The sequence below is a fragment of the Stigmatopora argus genome, chromosome 8 (assembly GCF_051989625.1).
Source record: "Stigmatopora argus isolate UIUO_Sarg chromosome 8, RoL_Sarg_1.0, whole genome shotgun sequence".
NCBI classification, from domain to species: domain Eukaryota; kingdom Metazoa; phylum Chordata; class Actinopteri; order Syngnathiformes; family Syngnathidae; genus Stigmatopora; species Stigmatopora argus.
In genome coordinates this window covers 6,520,579-6,540,521 of record NC_135394.1, presented here as the reverse complement: position 1 = coordinate 6,540,521, position 19,943 = coordinate 6,520,579, and the positions used below count along the sequence as shown (strand labels likewise).

At 36.0% G+C, this 19,943-nt stretch overlaps 1 protein-coding gene across 2 annotated transcripts in view; it reads right to left on the bottom strand.

The window, feature by feature from the left end:
* Positions 1-19,585, bottom strand: part of LOC144078756 (adhesion G protein-coupled receptor D2) — a 59,565-nt gene extending 39,980 nt beyond the window's left edge. The window contains exons 1-19 of one of the 2 annotated variants that reach the window (XM_077607082.1): positions 18,912-19,585; positions 18,786-18,822; positions 18,478-18,502; positions 17,926-18,150; positions 14,128-14,313; positions 13,621-13,700; positions 13,137-13,427; positions 12,705-12,816; positions 12,338-12,484; positions 12,146-12,251; positions 11,561-11,672; positions 10,716-10,771; positions 10,494-10,620; positions 10,191-10,294; positions 9,207-9,309; positions 8,411-8,564; positions 8,042-8,175; positions 7,395-7,510; positions 5,656-5,776 (exon numbers count right to left, since the gene is read on the bottom strand). In XM_077607082.1, the coding sequence (XP_077463208.1) occupies positions 5,656-5,776; positions 7,395-7,510; positions 8,042-8,175; positions 8,411-8,564; positions 9,207-9,309; positions 10,191-10,294; positions 10,494-10,620; positions 10,716-10,771; positions 11,561-11,672; positions 12,146-12,251; positions 12,338-12,484; positions 12,705-12,816; positions 13,137-13,427; positions 13,621-13,700; positions 14,128-14,313; positions 17,926-18,150; positions 18,478-18,502; positions 18,786-18,821 (2,235 nt within the window). In that variant the 5' untranslated portion in view covers position 18,822; positions 18,912-19,585. Of the gene's footprint in view, positions 1-5,655; positions 5,777-7,394; positions 7,511-8,041; positions 8,176-8,410; positions 8,565-9,206; positions 9,310-10,190; positions 10,295-10,493; positions 10,621-10,715; positions 10,772-11,560; positions 11,673-12,145; positions 12,252-12,337; positions 12,485-12,704; positions 12,817-13,136; positions 13,437-13,620; positions 13,701-14,127; positions 14,314-17,925; positions 18,151-18,477; positions 18,503-18,785; positions 18,823-18,911 lie in introns of both variants that reach the window. The other variant, XM_077607081.1, reaches the window with a different exon arrangement.
* Between the last annotated feature and the right edge of the window lie 358 nt (positions 19,586-19,943).

Genomic DNA, 19,943 nt, shown 5'->3' with positions numbered 1-19,943 from the left:
AGGGGCCACCCCAGGAAGGGCAAGAGGCCTGTGGCGCCTTGTATCTACATCCCGATCAGTGTCCTGCTGTCTGAGCTGTTGTTGCTTATTTCACATTGCCACTGTATTAGCTGTTTTCAATCAATGCTGTAATAGTAGTTAAATACATAAGGGGCTACTGCTGTCAATAAATCACTCGTGCCTGTAAGCTGCATTGTGCTAGGTCTTTACAATACCTCCTGATTAAGAGTGTAAAGTGGCAACAAATCAGGGCAACAAATACTCTTCTCATGTCAAATTTAGGAACTCTTGAAATTTAACCCAAATTCCTTCCATATTAACAATACTATACACTGATTGGAAGGCAGACTAATTTTTTCCATAAGCCAGCTCAGTGAAAGTGCTTCCAACAACTTATTTGCTCTGACATTGAAAGTAATACTAAGAAAGTGACCAATAACGAATATAAATTATTATAATAAAATGATATAGGATGTGATGTGTCACCAAAAGAAATGTTATTTTCCAAATCGCGTCCAAATATTGACTTACACTATTTTCAGTGTGTGATGAGGTAGCAATTTACCTCTGTTACATGTTTATTTATTTAATATATTTAAAAGATTTTTTTAATTATCAAGTGGGTATGGTCACCCAGTGACTAAAATGATGCTAGAAAAAGAACAGACAGTGCTGCTTATTTGCTTTGACCTTAATGCAGTGAAAAGAAAATGTCTCAATGTGAATTGGCACTAATATGTGACAGCCTTTTAACCTTCCGACACTCTAACCCCCACTTCAACTCTATCTCACCATCTCCCTGCCACCCACTAGAAGAACAACATGGTTTTGCTTTCTTGCCCTGTGCTGACCCAGTTCTCACTAATTATCCACAAAGTATGGATCAAAGCAACAAAAATTCTACAGATCTACTGCAGTGTGGCAGTGTAACAGGAACCAGGACAATTTCAAACCTAATCACAACCAGCCAACACTGTATATATGTACGCATGTATACTGCTTAGGTGTACCATATATAAACCCTCAAGGCTAAATTTATCTGAGCAACAACAAGAAAGGTGTTGAACATACAAAGATTGTGCTCATTGTTTCAAAACGGCTTTTTGTGAGAGCCCTTTCACTCTTTCTCAAACTCCTCAAACCTCTATAAGGACCAAACAAATAATCCTAACACTGATATGGTCTTCTGTACAGTTGTTTCAAACTAAAATTGTCTTTCACAAGGCTAGAAAGATGTGGAGACTGACACACAGGTAAAGCGAGACACGGGCAAATATGATGGTTTGCTTTCTTATGACACAGGCTATTACCAAATTGAGCTGGCAGGTAATTCTAAGCCAAATAAATGTCAGCAGGTTTAACACAAGGAGAGGTCTCACAACGGCAGGAATTTTCTCTTTTGACAGGAAATGTATATTCGCTTTATTTTTTTCACATCTGATGATGTACAGGTATTTTTGACCTGTCTTCTCATTTTAAGTTGAGCTTAAATTATTTAAAAGGAAAAAAACAACTAAATAATGTAAATGTCTTCATTTTAGTCACATCCATTTAACGAGGGTAAGAAAAACATGAAGACATTGAGACAATTATGTCTGTAAAAATAAAATCCTTCAAGTAGATGACAACAACGCAATGTGAAATTACCCATTAATGTAGTACTTTCAATTAAAACATATTTTTATATGATTTGTTTATTTTCTTAGTGCACTCATTGTTCAACATGCAAACTTGGAAAAGGAAAAATGAGTACAAGTTGAGACAAAACACTATAAATATACAACTTAAAAAGGCTGTTCAACACCCTCATTATAAGTGGCACCTCAGAGAGGCTTGGTGGGAATCATTTTGACCTTGGTATCCTGTTTGAATATTGTTTTAATGTTGCAGCTGTAATTGAGGATTCAACACAAACAGGACTCATTTTCAAAGGGAAAGTTATTTTCCCCAGCAATGGAAATGCAAACAATCATGTCGCACATTTGTTTGTTTTTTAACTGCACCTCATAATTATCAAAGACGGCAATTAAAACATGGATTTAAAAATACAGCTACATATTTATATCTATGACTACTTTCACTTAAAAGATTGTATCAACCTTATATTATTCTATGTTTTTATATTTAAAAAGATGAATCCATTATCTCCAAAGAATACCAAAAACTGCTAAATAAGTGACTGACAGAGAAAAGTTTAATTATCTTAGCATCATTTGATATCAAATATCAGTGCACTCGTGTGTATTATAGATATTTATTTATATTTGCAAATACTAAATTCAAGCTTTTTTTTTTTTAAATGGGGCTAGGTCACTCCAGACCCCCTTCTAAACCAGGGGTCTTCAAACTATTCTAAAAGGGGCAACAGTGGGTACAGAATTTTATTACAACCAAATAAAATAAAATATTTTCACTAATCTGGTGTTTTACAAGTGTAATAATCAGTTTGCAGTTAGGTGTGGTTTGTTTTAGCAGAAATGGTTAAACTGTCCGTACTGAATCGGTTGGACCGAAAAGTAGAAGCCCTAGAGTTCTTGTTTGGAGACCCCTGTTCTAAACCTTAACTTTTTCATTGTAACTCAACTTCCCTCAGCTCTCCATTTTTTTTGTCTGTTTCAATCAACTTCACTCGTTGCTTATAGTTGTTAATAGTTTCTGTTATGGCCAAGTAATAGAATGGACAGTGCCATGTCAAAAGCCTATTATCCTTAGGGTAATTGATAGTGTAAAAACTTTTGAAAGACATTGTATTGACTGGATGAAAGTTGGTGCTTCAATTTATGAGCCCCACAAACACGGTGAAGCCCCCTAACCATATATGTGCTATTTATCTCTCGCCTGATAAGAAAGCAGATGAGGCATGCCCATATTTATGGAAAGATGCTCATAAAAGTCAGTCAGTAATAGAAGTTCAAATAGACTCAAGAGAGTATACATATACTAAACCTTCAAAATTTAAATTTCTAAATTTCAGCTTCATATGAACTCTCCTTTTTGTAACAATGTGCTCACCTTCATATAAATCTAAATATATAATTTCTATTGACAATAAAAGATTACTATTACAATCCGTTTCATTTAAAAAAAAAAAGGAATATTGTTGCTGTATGATTGTGAGTGCAAATGGCCGTTTGTCTCTCTGTGTTCCCTACAGCTGACTGGCGACCAGTCTAGCTAGGGTGTAGTCTGCCTTTCGCCCGAAGTCAGCTGGGATAAGCTTGGACAACCACCGCATCCCTTACACTGTAAGGCTTACAGGGATGACGAATGAATAACAGTGCACTCGTTGCTTATAGTTGTTAATGAATGAATGAATGAATAACAGTGCAACAGTACATGGCCGTGCGTAACTACGTTATTGATAATGTAAATATAGCCACAGATTGCATACACATTTGCGGTTAAATGATAATTCGGAACTGAGAAAGAAAAGTGTGAAAAAAATGTCCCCATCATCAGAATCGGTGCTTGCGGTAAAATGATCAACATTATCTCCCCCCCCAAAAATCACTGTCTTCCCCCCCAAAAAACTACTGTATTTCAAAAGATCTGAGATGTTAATATTGATAGTATACAGTCTTCAAAAACAAATTGCCTGATCACAGGGTGAAGCAAATGCTTAAATGAGAGGACGCAAAATAGTGGAGACACTTTGTAGTGGCTTGGAAGAGAACTGAATGGGTACAACGGTACGATCGGTGCAATGAAATGACAACATTATCGGTTTTATTGATTTAACAGTAAAAGCTAGACACTTAAGCTTTATGCTGCTTTGGCTTCGGCCAGTAAAAATAAAAAAAACTGGCAAACAACCACAATGTTAGTGTTATGAATCATTTTTATTTCCTTTAATTCTATATAGTGTGAAAATTTTGCATGTGCCCTGCGACGAGTTGGTGAAACTGTGCGTCGCTGTGGTGTGAGGGGGAAGAGAAAAAAAATGGTCTGGCGGGAGATGGTCAAATTATAGGGGGTCGAGGGATTAGTGCTATTATCACAATCATCCCAATATTGTAAATTAAAAAAAACGATGTTTTATGGCGTTTTCTTGATATTGACATTGTCTTGTGTTTATTTAGTAACTGGAGCCAATCAAGGCTGGCAATGGGCATGAGGCGGAATACACCCTGAACTGGTTATCAGCCAAATGCAGGGTAATAAGAGAAAACAACTATTCACCACTAACACCGGAGGACAATTTTGATTGTTTAATCAGCCTACCATGCATGTTTTGGTGACATTGGAGAAAACCAGAGTACCTGAAGAAAATCTCACAAGAAAGCAAGACCTGGGATTGTACCCTTGATCTCAGAGCTGTCCAATGAAATTAAAAGGATTTCATCATACCCGGTCCATATTTATCATTAAAAGGTTCAGAGGATCCAGAGGCATAACTGCCATGTAAGCAAGCGGTAAGGCCGAAAAATCACTCTAGATAGCTTGGGTCTGAAATGAGACTGGACCTCAAACAGGAATGTTTGCCCAGACCTGTTTGTGCCTATGTACAATGGTGTCCATATGTGCTCTTGGCACCAGAACACCCTCGGCTACAGTTTGACAATTGACTTTGCAGTCGTTTCATTGGAATTGGAGCCACTTGTCTTAAACGCTCAGGTGAAGAAAGAGACGGATCTATCAACCGATCAGATATACTAAATCCAAAGCAACATCTTTTTCACAGACATCTGTGTCTACTTGCGCAAGACCATGCCGAATCACATTATGCACGTATAGTAAAAGACTTTAGGTACTAAACTGAGGAAATACGCGTAAAATACGACAAGGGTGAGACCCCAGACTGTTGAACATCTTAAGCTGTACATCAAGATAAAATGAGAAGAAAGTCACCTTTCAAATGTCAGCAGCAATATTCAAATTGATCGTGCCAATCATGATGACCTTAGATTGGCCATGACAAAAATAATGCAAACTATCCCCAATAAATACAATTCAACTGTTAAAGCAAAACCCTTTTATCTTCCTACTATCCTGATTTCTGCACCATCCTTTTCCACAGACAAATGAAAGCCTTGAGAGTCTGTGTACATTCAATAAGAGCAGAATGTATAATGGAAAACCTTTCAATTTTTGATTAAAGAAAAACAGGCAGCTTGAAATATTCCTGAAATTGCTTTAAAAAAATATCTGGTTGCAATTCTGTCTAGGTTTTACATTTTGTGTATGCATACAAACATATAGAAGATGGAAAATAATTCCACAATATATGTACAAATTTGACTAGTATGCAACGATCAAGATCATTTCAACCCCTTAACGTTCAAATGTTTGACTGTCATAATTTATTTGAAATAATACAAACCCTTTTCAAAAAATGTCTTTCAAAGAACGCTTTTGCATATCACACTGGTACCAATAGGGGCTCGATGGCGTGGCGAGTGTACAAGGCCCAAAATCTGTTTGACATGAAATATGAGCCCTCTTTTTCATTTAATACATGACATTTTTGACACATTTAATTTTTTTAAATTTTACCTTGGAAATTTTAAATAATAAAGTTCACTATGTCACTGTCATTTTGTGAATGCTTTGAAATGTCACGAGCAGCATGTCTTTTAGTGAAAATGCACGTGCCTTAGCCTAGTGTGTGTTATAAAAATGTGTGTACGTGTATATATACATATATACGGTGTGTACCTGTAGAGAATTGAGGATGATGAAAATGTAGGCCAAGACAATGGAGAAAGGCACCAGGACACCACACAACCACGTCAATCCAAGAATGGGCAGCAAAACCAACACTGCTTTAACAGCGGCCCTAGGACAATATGGCACCAATGTTAAGTACACACATGCACACACACAATAGTGTCAATCATTGTTTAAATATGTTGGCAAGCTGACTAGTCTTGATGTGTTAAAGCATTGTCCTGTATTGCCAAAGCCACTATTTTTAGATTTTTCTACTTTGAATTTGAGAATATTTTGGAGAATTTTTGGAGGACTGTCTGATCCACACAGTGGCTGTGTGGCTGGGAAGACTCCTGGGGTGACAACTTTCCACCTTAAAAGTCATTTAATTCTGTTTAGAGTGGAATTAGCTCCCCACTCAGGTGACTGCCAAACCACACCAGCTGTGAATGTGTGTGTTCAAATTGTGACATGGATGGCGGCAGGCCCTAGCTTATTCAGAGGAGGAATTTGTTTGAGTTTCCGAGATGGCCACCACCCAGGGGTGCCAAATGGTTCAAGGACACCTTTGAAAATTCTTATAGCGTGCCTACTGTGAGGCCTGGTGGGCTGAGGTTGAAGAAAAAAATACACACTTTGACATAATTTTCACCAATAGAATCATTTACAAGACTTCTGGTCGGAAATCTACTGGATCACATGTGGGATAGATTCACAAAGATTAGTCCAAAGCAGTTCACAAGAAACACAGCTGGGACGTTTCTTAATGGCAACATACTGTATAAACGGAAAACTAAAAATACAGTTAAGGCCAAGATTTGTTATACATACAATACAATGGAAACATAAAATGCCAAGTAAATTATTGCTATAATGGAATGGTGTCTGTGCTCAATCGGTTTATTTGCTAAGTAATTTAGTTTGCACCGAGAATTTGGGCTGGAATTCAAATAGACATTTGCACTAAGTCTAGACAAAGCCATTCTTACAATGTTTTACATTCCAAAATTATAGAAAGACTTACGTTTACAATAACTATTCTACCTTTTTTAACCACACAGTGATGAATGTATTTTAATGAAATTTGAAACCTGAAACAAAAACATTTACAAGAGTACATTTATAAGAGTAAATGTTTTTGATTCCTATTTTTAATATGTACAACCTTATTGTTATAAGTATAATTTTAGTTGTCCCCAACCTTGCTTTTAAACACACACACACACACGCATGCACACACACGTCATTCAATGAAATACAATATAAGTGTAAAGACCATGTTCTGTCATTCAAATGTAATAAAAGAAAATCTTGAATAAACATGGATGCAATTTTAGCTTTTATAACTAAATGACTATTAAAAATGAGTTCGAAAAAGCGTCACATTCAATTTTCATAATAGAGCAAGAAATTTAAGAAAATAAACCACAAAGGCATAATAAGTTATGTACTAATTGGTAATGCGGGAGACTCATAACAAAAGTTGAAGGCCCTAAACACTTGGGGCACAGGGTTTCAAAATATTAGATGAGACTGAAACCAGATGATTTTTTTTCCATGGAAAACACAGACCTAATATAATTAATTCAAAATTTATTCCTATCAAATTTGATGAATAAGCCTCACTATTTTAAAGAATACAAATTATTTTCTCTGGTGCCTTCTGAAGACGTCTGGCTCAGCCAAGGCCCGTGGGCTGTTAAATAATCTTTAAAGGAGAAATAGCGCCTTCTTATGGTCAGTACCTAATTTGCTCGTAGGTTTGTTCCACTGGACTGGCACCCATCGCCAACATAATTGACCTTCTTTTGGCTGTAGAGATAGTGATGACCACCACCCTAGTAAGTACCATGAAATTCACCTGTAGTAAAGGAAGAGAGAAAAATAAAACACTTAATATTTAGGACATAAATATTATTATTATCATGGGTTCTTTCATTTTTCATAAGGAAATAATAAGATGCCATTGTAATATATTTATTTCCTGAACAGCTCACGTTTTATGCCCGGTTTACACTATGCCCCGCGGTTGAAAATAAATAAACTGGGCATGAATTCATTCATTCAATTTCAACACCGCTTATCCTTGTCAGGGTCACGAGCTGCTGAAACCTATTCCAGCCGACTTTGTACGACACCCTAAACTTGTCGCCAGTCAGTCATAGGGCACACAGAGAGTCAGACAACCATTCTCACTGACAATCACAATGCCACCGAGTAGGAACCGATCCCACGCTGCCAGCACAGAAGTCAGGCAAAGAACCATTGCACCATTGTACAGGACAGTTCTCAGCCATACTATAATACATTATCATCATTCACATCTGGCTTGTAGCATTAAATACAATATATCATACAGTTTAAAAAAATGGGTAGAGGTTAATTCACTGACCATGATGATGAAGATGACAGGTCCAGCAAAGCCCCAAATGACACCATTCTGGACACTAAGCCAGCAATAGCCATCGGCCAAGTATTTGTCTGAAGCTGATGCCAGTGTGATGGTAACTATGAGTATGGGTAGACCTGTAAGCAGGATGACAACAAATAAGAATCAACAGGGGGGAAATTAAAGAATAGGTGTCGAGTTAAACTAACAAATAGGATCGGAGAAAAAGTTAGCAACTTATATAATGGAAAAGTATAAGGTAATTATTGGAAATTGATTTAAATATGTATAGTAAGTAAGTATTTTGTAATTGAATACGTACTTTTTATTTGAGCTTTATAGTAAAAATATCCCAAAATAAAATGACTGTACCCCAGCCGATGAGATAGTAATACTTCATGTGTCTTTCTTCACTGAGGTTGACAGCAACCACCTTGCTCCACAGCAGCAGACCCTCAACCAGCATCCAGCTGAAGGCTGCCATGAAGAAAAGGTGAAGCAATGCTGCTACAAGTGTGCACGCTATCTGCAAGCACAAATCCCAGATGGGCCAAAAGTTATTATCGTTATATTTATTTTTTAGGGTCGTCTAGAGTTGTTTATGAATGATGCACAGTAAACAGTAATAATTTAAATCAATCAAGAATGTGCTTTTTTTTAGCACACACTGAAAAGGACCAATAAACTATATAGCCATATGAAATGGCTTAATTCACCAACAATAATCAAATACAAAATCTTTGGAATACAACCCCCCAAAAATCCTTTGCTTGCCTAACATTTGTTTTTGAATGAACAAAATATTTTGGTAAACATCTGAATGAACATTTCATTAGTCTAAATTATGTTTTTTTTTAAATGACAGATGGCCATCCCAATTTTTTATCTGAAACCGTTAAATGAGTTTCTAAAAATCAGCCCCAAGAGAATCAATTCACCCACCGAGACACGACCAAAGGTCAAAGGATCAACTACTATACATCGACTAAATGTTGAGTGTGGAATGATTGAATATAACATTAATGGTCACGACAAATTTCAACTATATGTGCTTAGCGCATGGCATATTGATTGTGTGCAAAATTTTAACTTTCATTACTAATCATTATATTGCACTCTTTTATATATTTTTTAATGAATGTGTTTAATTAATACATTTCTACCGCACCTTGTTGTGAATGGCCGAACCACTGCATAGCAGAATCACTTGAGCACAGATCAGAGCAATGAATAAATTCTTATGGATGGATGTCCTGTCGGATCGTGGTATACTAGTGGAAAAAAAAGCATTGTTCAATTGAGGACAAACATTCTGAAATGATATTGATTACTATTAACCACTAATGTGCTAAATAAGCAGCATCAAGCTCAATGTGGCATTAAGCCCTTACTTCTGACAAAGATCAAGGTCAAAAACATTTCAATCATCAGTAGTTTGGATCTTGATGCCTCAACTAGCATATTGTCCCTTTTTTAACCTAAACATGGGCTATTAGGATCCCTTTGTGACTCTACTCCTAATTAACATCCATTGAATGCTACCATAAACCTTTGGAGTGAACTCTCGAGTAGACAACTGTAATTAGAAGATTAGCACTAATCAATACTTGTAAAAGTCACTGAAGAAAAGTGGCAGCTCCAGGAACGATTAGAATGTTCTTTTGTAGTGAACTGGTATTAAGTCAAGTCCCATTGGTAAAACTGTTGAATGTTGCTTTCAGTTCTTAATTTTGAAATCAATTGATGAAATAATCAATTTTTAAAAGGATGTTAGATACAAAAAAAATAAAAAAATAAAAAAATAAATAAATCAGATGCTGTTTAACTATTCATTCATTCATCCTCCATACTGCCCATCCTCGAAAGGATTGCTGAAGCCTGACCCTGCTGTTGTCAAGGGAGAGGAATACTACACCCTAGACTGGTCACCAGTCAGTTGTAGGGCACGCAGAGAGACAAACGACCATCCACACTCCCAATCATACGGCCGCCAGCAGCAATCGAGCCAGCACCTGCCCGCACCAAATCAGGCGAATGAACCTCTACAGCACGAGGCGGCACTGCTGTTTAACTACGACACCGTAAATGAGAATTATTGACCAGAAACTCAAATGCTACGATGGGTAAGAGGGCAGAATGATCAGGTACTCACTCCAACACAGTGAAGAGCATCAACGTCACCACCAGAGCACACAAAGATGCTCCCGAGCCGATAAATGTCAGCTTGGTTAAAACAAGCTCTTCCTCTGGACTCCACTGAAAGGCAAAACAGTGGGTCATTCATTTTCAGTTAAGCTTACCATCACAAGTAAAACATGGCTAAGAATAGACTTTTTTTAAAAGTTATCACCATAGTAATTGTTTACTTATCAGATAGTTTAAAAAAACTGTCTGGTAGGCTTTGAAAAGAGTTAAACTTTGTATGAGAATGTTAAATTCATTAAAGATGACTTACCTTTGGTTTTAAGTAATTCATCAATACTGCAAAGTTTGTGGTATGATTACATACACATGATGTAACACCAGAGCCAGCAAAGATCACACTGCAGCCATGGCTGGACCAGCCATTAGTATGATTATTCCTATGTACCACCACAAAGAATTGTATAAGGACACAATCACTAACCACTTTATCGGACAACACAGTCATTCATTTTTGTTGCAGATGAAAACTTACATTAGGCTGAAATTCCAAAAGGCACATACAGGGGTAAATGTCTGTGCATGCTCCATCTTGAAACAGGACATAATTGCAATTACGTGTTGAAAATTCATTCATTCATTTTCTGAACCACTTTATCCTCGCTAGGGTCGCATGTGTTGAGGATTACATCTTCAAATGTATAATTTGTAACTGTGCAAAAAATAGTTATGATGCAATCACAGGAAAACTATTTGGAATGTTATGACAACCCGAATGTATTGCATTGGGAGAGGGAATGCACTAGAAAAATTATTGTAACTTTTTTTTAAATACTTAAAAAGGTTACGGTGTGTCCAGCTCAGTTGCGATTGGGTATCAGTATTAGATTATTTTAATCAATCAAGTAACAATGTAATTACTTATTTGAAACTACCGTATATAAGAGAATCACTCACTGAATGCTACATATTACTGACTCAACTCTAATATTGTATCTAGCAGGATAATACTGTCAGAATAAAATGTGTCTAACCAAATTTCCCATAAATCACATATTTCACCTTTGCATATTTGAAGTAATGCAATGCACTATTGTCCCATGAACTTGCAAGAAAACGTTACGAAGCAATCATTTTGGCAAAGTAAGATAAATTCCAATATAGACATTTTTAACAATGAATATCCCTGCACTTTCTAGAGGATACTCTGTTCCACTGCTCATATGAGTCAAACATTACCAACACTAACACAAAACTCCATCTTAATCTCCTACTGAACTCTATGAATGAAGTTAGAGACGAAAAACTAATCTGTAAAATAGTGAAAAAAAGACTTAACAAAATCTCTACACAATGCAAACTTTGATGAGCATGAAGTACCACATGTGAAGAAGATAAGGTGTACTTGACAGCAACAGGGATTGTTTGGACGTTTGAAGCATCACGGAGAGTGGCTGATATGACAGCAGAAGACAGGTGTCCTGAGAGAATACTAAAGATGGAGATAGCCTCATAAACATATTATATTTGCACAGTAATCTTTATTTATATTCCCCTATATAAGTAACAATTGGACAAGACCATTATCATTGCCAGAAAACGAAGTTTGTCAAGCTACTGAGTTTGGTTGGAATGGCCAATTCAACCTGAGCAAAGCAGAACAAACTGATTAATTTACATACAAATGTATTTGTTCCTATTATTTTTCATGTATTCTTTTTAAATTGCCATTGTGCTGACCTGTTTCATTAAATTAGAATGTCAAAATCTATGGATCGCATGGATACTGAAGGGTTGCGTTTATTTAAAATCTAGTGTTGTTTACACAGGAAATTATCAGTCAAATCATTCTGTTGGCAGATGTTCAAGTTGATCAATGAGTATGTTCACTCAATCAATAATCTTCAAATTGTCGGCAACCCAACTAAACACGGGAATTTTAGAGTAAAGAACTAAATGCCAAACCTTTTCGCTTTCTCATGTTTACTCTGAAGAGACTGTGATGAGCTAGAAGATAAAAGCTGGTTCAAATGGCTGTAATGAGTGTGAATAAACATCACATCCGTATGACCTGAAGACAGAAATGAACATGTGCGAATAATATCAAAGTGTTAAAAAACAATGAGATTTTGTGTAGGATTACGCATTTTTTCTTACCCAGTTTGTGAATTCTTTGTAACTCCCAATCTGGAATGAACAGCTCATCCTGATCATTTCCCTTTACCATTTTGGAGTTGACATAAGATGGTTTAAATGACTGACAGCAGCTTTTTTCAGTCAGCTTGCGACTACTGATGAATACATCTGCTCAAAAAAGGAAAACACTAAAATAGGCATATTCACAGCAGAAATGTGTAATGCAAAAGGATTCATGTAAAAAACTAGATATATGCTGTTAATTCAGTACACTAATAAAACTTGCAGTTTTTCTAATGTTAATGGCCCTCTCCAAAAATCCAAACCACTTTATGTTGTAGCTAAAATCCGTATTTTCTGTCATGTATTAAGAAAGATGTTAACGCACCTATATTCGTAGTAGAAAGTGAGAAGCTTTTTCCTTCAGCAGCTAGTATGTCTGCCAGAGTTTCAGTAAGATTGTCAATGCTATTGACAATAGTAAACGGGCCCATGCTGATCTGTTGAAGAAAATTATTTTAGTTTTAATATTTTAAACACACTTTTCAACTAAACCGGAATTTTAGTCAACGAACAATCCCAGTGGACATGGTAACAGACTTCAGAAATCTTGTAAATCCAGTTTACCAGAGTAAAGGCTCATAATGTTTTTTTTAACTGAAAATCACACTTGGGACAGTATAGCTGCTAATGCCCGTATTGAGGGTTAAAAATAAAAACAAAAACAAAAACTATTCTAAGCAAAAATGTATAACTTTACATAATACAATGAAGGACAAAAAAGTAAAATAATTTAAAAAGAAAAACCTTTATCACTCACCCCAGCATCTGTTAAACCCATCCATTGCTCCGCCACATGAGGCTCCAGCATCACACTAGATATTTTTACATAATCTGTGGCCATGGATGCCATGGCATCTGCTGCATTCGTGCTGGCTGCATGACTACTAGCCAGTGCAGACAAGCCCGTCTCCATCCTTTGCGACAGAAAGTGGATATCATTAGATGTGAGGACATTTGGACTTTGGGCCTCTAACAAGTCCAGGACAGTCCGGGTCAGCTGATGCAGTGAGTTTAGCTCTCTGTCCCAGGAGGTGTTGCCACTCTGCTCCTTTATCACCTCAAAGAGACAATGATAAATAAATAGAAGTCAAGATGTCAATTTATCTTCCTACAGTAGTTTTGCAGTGTTATAATTTTGGTTTTGTCAAAATGTAGTTGCGAACCTGATGGTGCCAACTTGGAAAAAATACTACACAATATATACAAAATGAATAAAAGATATTACGCAAAGTTCTACTTACATAATTGGTTAAAGGGTAATGGCTCAGTTCACTGAAGAATGGTGTCTTTGGGAAATGGAAATCTTCCAACACTTCTACAACTAACAAATAACAGTAAAGTAACTGAATTAATACAATTTGTCTCTTTGGGAAACAGAAGACATTAGGTAACATACTTTGTAATTCATTTAAGTTAATAGAACTTGAGAACTAAAACTTAAACAAATAATTAACTGAACAAATAAGTAACTTGAAAAATGATTTTCAAAGTAAAATGCATAAAACACCTGGAAAGTTGGGAACAGACACAATGAAACCTTGTATTCTAATTAAATCACCGTGGTATGAAAACATTTGTCAACCCGTGAAGTGCCCAAAGTTTTTCATATTCTTCCGTTAGAAAAAAAAGAAAAAATACTTTAAATATTTTAGAGCTGCGCAGCTATGTTAAAAAATGGCTGCCTTCTCTGAAATACATCTTACATAAAACATTCATAGCATTATTACAATACAAACTGTGAGAAGCACCTTTCTTATATTGGCAGACAGCTCCTCTGTAAAAGTCACAATTGTCGTGGACCAAACTCTCTGTAACAGGGTCGAGAATACCACATTCTTCATCAGGGTCAGAGCTGTGTACAAACTTGACAGAAAACGCCTTATCCTCCAAGGAATCTCCATCCAGAATGGAGTCCAAAAAGAAAGAAAGGTTACCTATAAGAAAAGAAAGTTCTTCTTTTTTAATCATCCTTATAGAACAATGCACTACAACAAAATGTGACAACACTGTGATCACGAACTCTTGATGTTCAAGTAATTGATTTGCTCGGCACTTAGAAAATAGAACGAGGGAGGCAAATTGTTCACTGTGGACGTAGGCTTTTACTACGCAGACACCCTAATAATGTCCAATAATCATGATGAAGCAGTAGATAAAATTTCACACACATTTCAGTGAGGACTGAAAACAAAAATCCTTAGAGTCAAACTGGGTGCGTCAATGTCGACTCCACTCATACCGTCGTAGCAAAGTATAAATTTAAAGCTCCCCAAAAAATGTACAGCATTTGCAAAGTTTTCAACATTTTATTTGCATGCGGAAGATCTTTAACGGCTTTAAGCAGTCATCATACATGAGTTTGTATAAAATATGGACACTTCACTATAATCTGACAGTGCCTCATCATTGTTTATAATGTATATTTGTACTCATAACTGGAGGTGTTGATTGCAACAATTCCTAAAGTAGTATTTTCCAACAAGTTGTTCAGAATATAAATGTGTTTTTCCATTTTTTGTTTTCATTCATCGCTGAAGGAGAAGAGTTTTCTCTGAAAACACGCAGGGGACTATGATGTAAGAACAAGGCATGTTTGTTTTTGTGGGTGGATTACAAGTGACGCAAGTCACAAAACATTTACAAGAGCTGCAAGTAACTCAAATTGGGGATAGCAGGGAAAACGACTAAAGAAAGATGCTGTCAGACCACAAGCCCATTAAACATTAAAGATTAAACATCTATGCTTTTACCAAAATATTGGAGTTTGCACAGTGTGTAAAATGTACTACTAGTGGTTTTATCTAAAAAATAAAATAAAAAGCTTTATATTGTTTACATCCTATTTCATTTACTGTCAATATGCCTAATTACAAACTGAGTAAATATTTATATTTTTTTACTTCAGGAATGGTAAATGAAATGCTATTTACAAGTAGTACTTTCTTGATGTGTAGTGTTTGAGTGACTATTTTAAATAAATAAGATGAAAGATCAGATGAAATAGCCAGTCTTTTCAACTTCTCCTTAACATTTAAAACTCTTCTTCGTAATGCTTCTTAACAAGGTTATTCATTTACATTTTTGTGTTTGTTTATGTACAGCTTTTATATCATCTTGGCTATTTCGCCAAATGGGTGGATTCATCCTGAAAGTCGAGACATGTGCAGTCCAAAATGACTGATTGTTTTTGCACAGCAAGCATTATTACAAGCCCTAAAACCAGCTAAACTGTAGTTACAAACCATGTCTATGCGATGGCCTCATGTCTGATTTGGTGTGATCTGCTTTAATTCAAGCCAGTAGTAACTTTTTTTCCCCCAATTCTGATGATATTGAAAGCTGCCCTAAATACTTTCACATGGGCTGTTCCTACTCGGCTATCTAAGGGAGAAATCCAGTTTCACGAATGCCCAGTTTCACTTGAAAATCAGCCCAGACCCACCCAGTTGACACTCATTTTCCACAGTGTTAATTTCACTTGAATTCACCACCCGATTCCATATGGGAAGCTCAGTGATGGTGCCTTGCCTGAGAATGACTCATCCTTCCTAAATGAGCCCCCAAAGGTGTCCTGCCCCTGAACGATAATAAAAAGACCATCTGGCCCAATGCTCTAAGAATTGTTCAAGCCATTCTAACTGTAGATTCTATAGCCATTGACTTAATAATGTCCAGCGTCTACGATTGTGATTCCAAAAAAAATGCAAAATCTGTGCCAAGAGCTGTCGGGTTGAAAACTTCTTGGTAAGCACCCTGGATACCATGTACAAGTAGATGCAGCTGTGCAGGCTTTCCTTGGATCAGGATTGAAAAGAGCTGGAACTCATTAATGTGCATGTATGTGACTTGGAAAAAGATGGTGGGAATTCCAAGGCAGTTAGGGATGAAGCATTACTAGGTACAAATATTCACTACGCCAAGGGAAGAAAACCTGTGGAGGAAACGGGCATTCTACCGTGAAAAATGTCTAATGCACTGCGGCATGAAAGTTTTACAGGAACCTTTTGTCCACCCCACATTGAAACCACTCAAAATAAACCTCTATGAAAACAAATATGAATATCCACTTTTAGTTGTTACCCTCTATAAGAAAAAAAAAAAGAAATCCTCTGTGCCAGGGTCTAACTGCCACATTATAAAACTTAAAGGAGCAATATTATTGGCAAAAAAGTAAATAATTCTACAAAGTAAAAACAATACATCATTTAGTCTTTACTAAAAATGACAAAAATGATCACGATAAAAAAAATTATCAGTGGATATCGATATTATGATAACTATCACATCTTTTGTCTTTCAAATTAGAAACTTCAAAATTCTGTGCATATGCAAATAAATTACTTTCCTTGTTATTCAATTATATAATTGAAATTATGAAAGTAAATAAATTCCCTTACTTTAAAAAAAGGACATAAAATATGATGATTTTAAAGTGTTTTTGTTGTTCTGTGGATAAGACAAGTCCCTCCTTACACGCGGAAAAGTACTAAATATTAAATCCTGAAGAAATTTGGACAGGCTTATCTATATTTATAAATGTGCCTTAAAACCAAAATTTGCTGTGCAATATGAATTAAATAAAATAATAAATTGAAGACATCATCACATCGCATAAATGCCTCCACCCTTTGTGGTGTTTGGGTGGTGTAATTGCAGTTTATATGTATCGACTTGAATCAAAGGTTTTTACTATTATTGTTGACAAACATTATTGGATGCTGATTGCCGAAGAAAAACGTTTTTTGTTCGTTTTAAATCGTACAAAGAATAGCTTTGAAGAGAAATGTTGAAAACATGCACAAAAGTTGAAAATATTTTAGTACTGAATTGCACTGTGAAGCCTTTCATGGAGAAATTCATTCCATGTTGATAAAATTTAGACAGAAATTAACACCTGTTCAGAAAACTTAATTGGTTTCAATTGTCTTTTTAGGTCTATCATTTGTTTTTCTTTCGCAATATTACAATATATGACTTCTTGGAAGATAATTTTCCAATGGACAACTTATCTCTCACGGTGGATGAGCAACACTGAAATTACAATTTAAAAAAATTAAAAAAAATCATAAAAACCAGGACTGTGATTTTTTTTATTTTTAAAGTGATACATGTATGATCTTTTTGGCCACCCACTGTTGCAGTGGTTCTTGCGCCTGACATCGGTGTGGGCAGTATGGGTTCGATTCTTACTCGGTGGGCGTATGATTGTGAACCTGGGCAATCCCAAATATGGTATCTACTAACATCAGTAAAATCAAGGGCTCTTGCCACCCCTCCCAATATAAATGGGCTAAGCATCTAAGTAGCACAGTTGCAACTTTCTCATTCACAATTTGGCAATCGAGCTCCTTGCAGACCTGTGACTCTTGACCAGAGGTGAGGCTAGAAATATAGATCAACAGTTATAGAGCTTTACCTTTTGGCTCAATTCCTTCACCGCAAAGGAACAAAATGCCCCCCCAAAAAAGCAAAAATGGTGAGGTCTTACAGTACATCTCATATAATGTAATGCATGAAGATGGCTCAGGAATAAATATGGAACCTACTTTGCAGCTGGATTGTGAATTTCTTGCCAATCCACACAGCTTCAGAGACGTTCACAGACTTTAGATAGGTATTTATCTCTTGCTTCTCAATTGAACTGGCAACACTGGCTAAGGCCCCAGACCGCTGGTAACACAGTTCATCTGCACTGTCCCATTGTAGCTTAGTAGCTATGTATTCATATGATATCTCCACATATGTAAGGGCTGTGGTTTCCAGTAAAAGACCTGTTAAAATGGAAATCTGAGATTAACAGATCTTGAAAATAAAACTCTAAATTAAAATAACGTCATAATAGCCAAGACTCAAGTAACAATAGTATAAGACCAAGACCTTTATTTCATAAATGTCTGCAAGTTATTCCAATATGCATGTTATAAAGAAATGTGACAGAATGTAATGAAAAGAAAGTCAAGAAATTCAAGAATACCATAGATGAGAGCATTTTTTTTGTTTATTTGTTTGTTTGTTTGTTTGTTTAAATTTTGTAGGATTTACAGTAGTTTCTTATTAAATAAAACTGAATATAATTAATTTATCAGAAAGACACTCACCGGATATAATGATATAGAAACAGACCTGTGGAAAAATGCAGTTAGTTTAGTTAGCTATTGCTTTGTTTTATTTTGTTTTTAATTCAAGTTTAGAATGTCAAGTCTGGTTTAACACATAAAGAGCAACACCTAATGAATAGCCCACTCTATGTTTATAAATGAAACAGTAGTTACCAAAGGAAATAATGGTTCAAAATAAAACACCAAAAAGCATTTTTAAAGGCAAACCTGATGTAATCTTTTAAATTTAACGCTAACCATACTGTGATTGTCAAACACTGTATAATAAATGAAAAAAAAATACTTACAGGCAAACTCAAACTAGTCGACATTAACCAATGCATCCTGAAATTAAAACATCAAGTCATGTAGACTATGCTTTTATTTGACTTTTATATTTTAAACATGTATTCCCAAATAAAAGGGCGTCTTACCTCAGTGATTGTCCTGGAAACTTTTTGCACGTCGCATCGTGAGGGTAAACTTTTCTAAGTCCACTAATTCTGTTTGTCAATTACTCCGACATTGGAGTAAATAGAAAGAAGCCATTTAGTGAGAGACTCGATAACCAACACGGAATGTTAGGGGATGTAAACGGATGATTGCACCCCGAATTTGAGTTCGACGAGCCTCCGAGGAACCGGGACCGTTCCCTCAATGCAGTCTGCCTTGAGTTTTGCTGCTTTACGTCATACAAGGAGCATTTATCATTCTATGGCTTCCTTCATGGGGATATTCCCTCAGGCACATGTGATGTTAGAATGGCGTTCTTAAACGTGCCTTATCGTACTGAAAAAGTGTGAGACTGAACATTTGACAAAACATTCGGGGGAAAAACGACGAGATGATGTGAATTTTAAAACATTTTGCACGTCATTCATCTTCCAAGATGTTCAACCTCACATGGGTTTGGAGCACCCCGAATTGGTTGCGAGCTGATTTCAGGTCACAATGTGACAGCTAAATAACTAAATAACTTGATTTTTTTTTTTAAATGACTTGGGAAGACCATGCAAACTTCACACAGAAATAGCAGTGCCTAGGGTTCAACCCTTGATCTTAGAATTGAGAGCCAGATATGCCAAACACTCATCCACCATGGTAAGGGTACTAGTTATTGGAACACACATTTGTTTAATTAAGCTCATTTACCTTTGACCTACATACACAGGTGAAGGCAATAACGAGAACGCAGTAAAATATGATTTGAAACACAACAAGAAAATGATGAATACATCCAAAAAAGTGACAGAAATGGCTTAATCAGAAAAGTAGATCTTAATTAGGTTGGAATAAGTATAAAATGGTAAAAGACGGTGAGATTTGAGTGCCAATGTGTTTTCCAAAAGCAAAATTAGATTAGTGTGGCTATTTCTTAGAGCCTTTAAAGTGATTGTTTGCAAGTGTTCTCTGAAAAATGATATTCTGAGGAGAAATTGGTTTACTGTTGTATTCTTTTTTCTGTG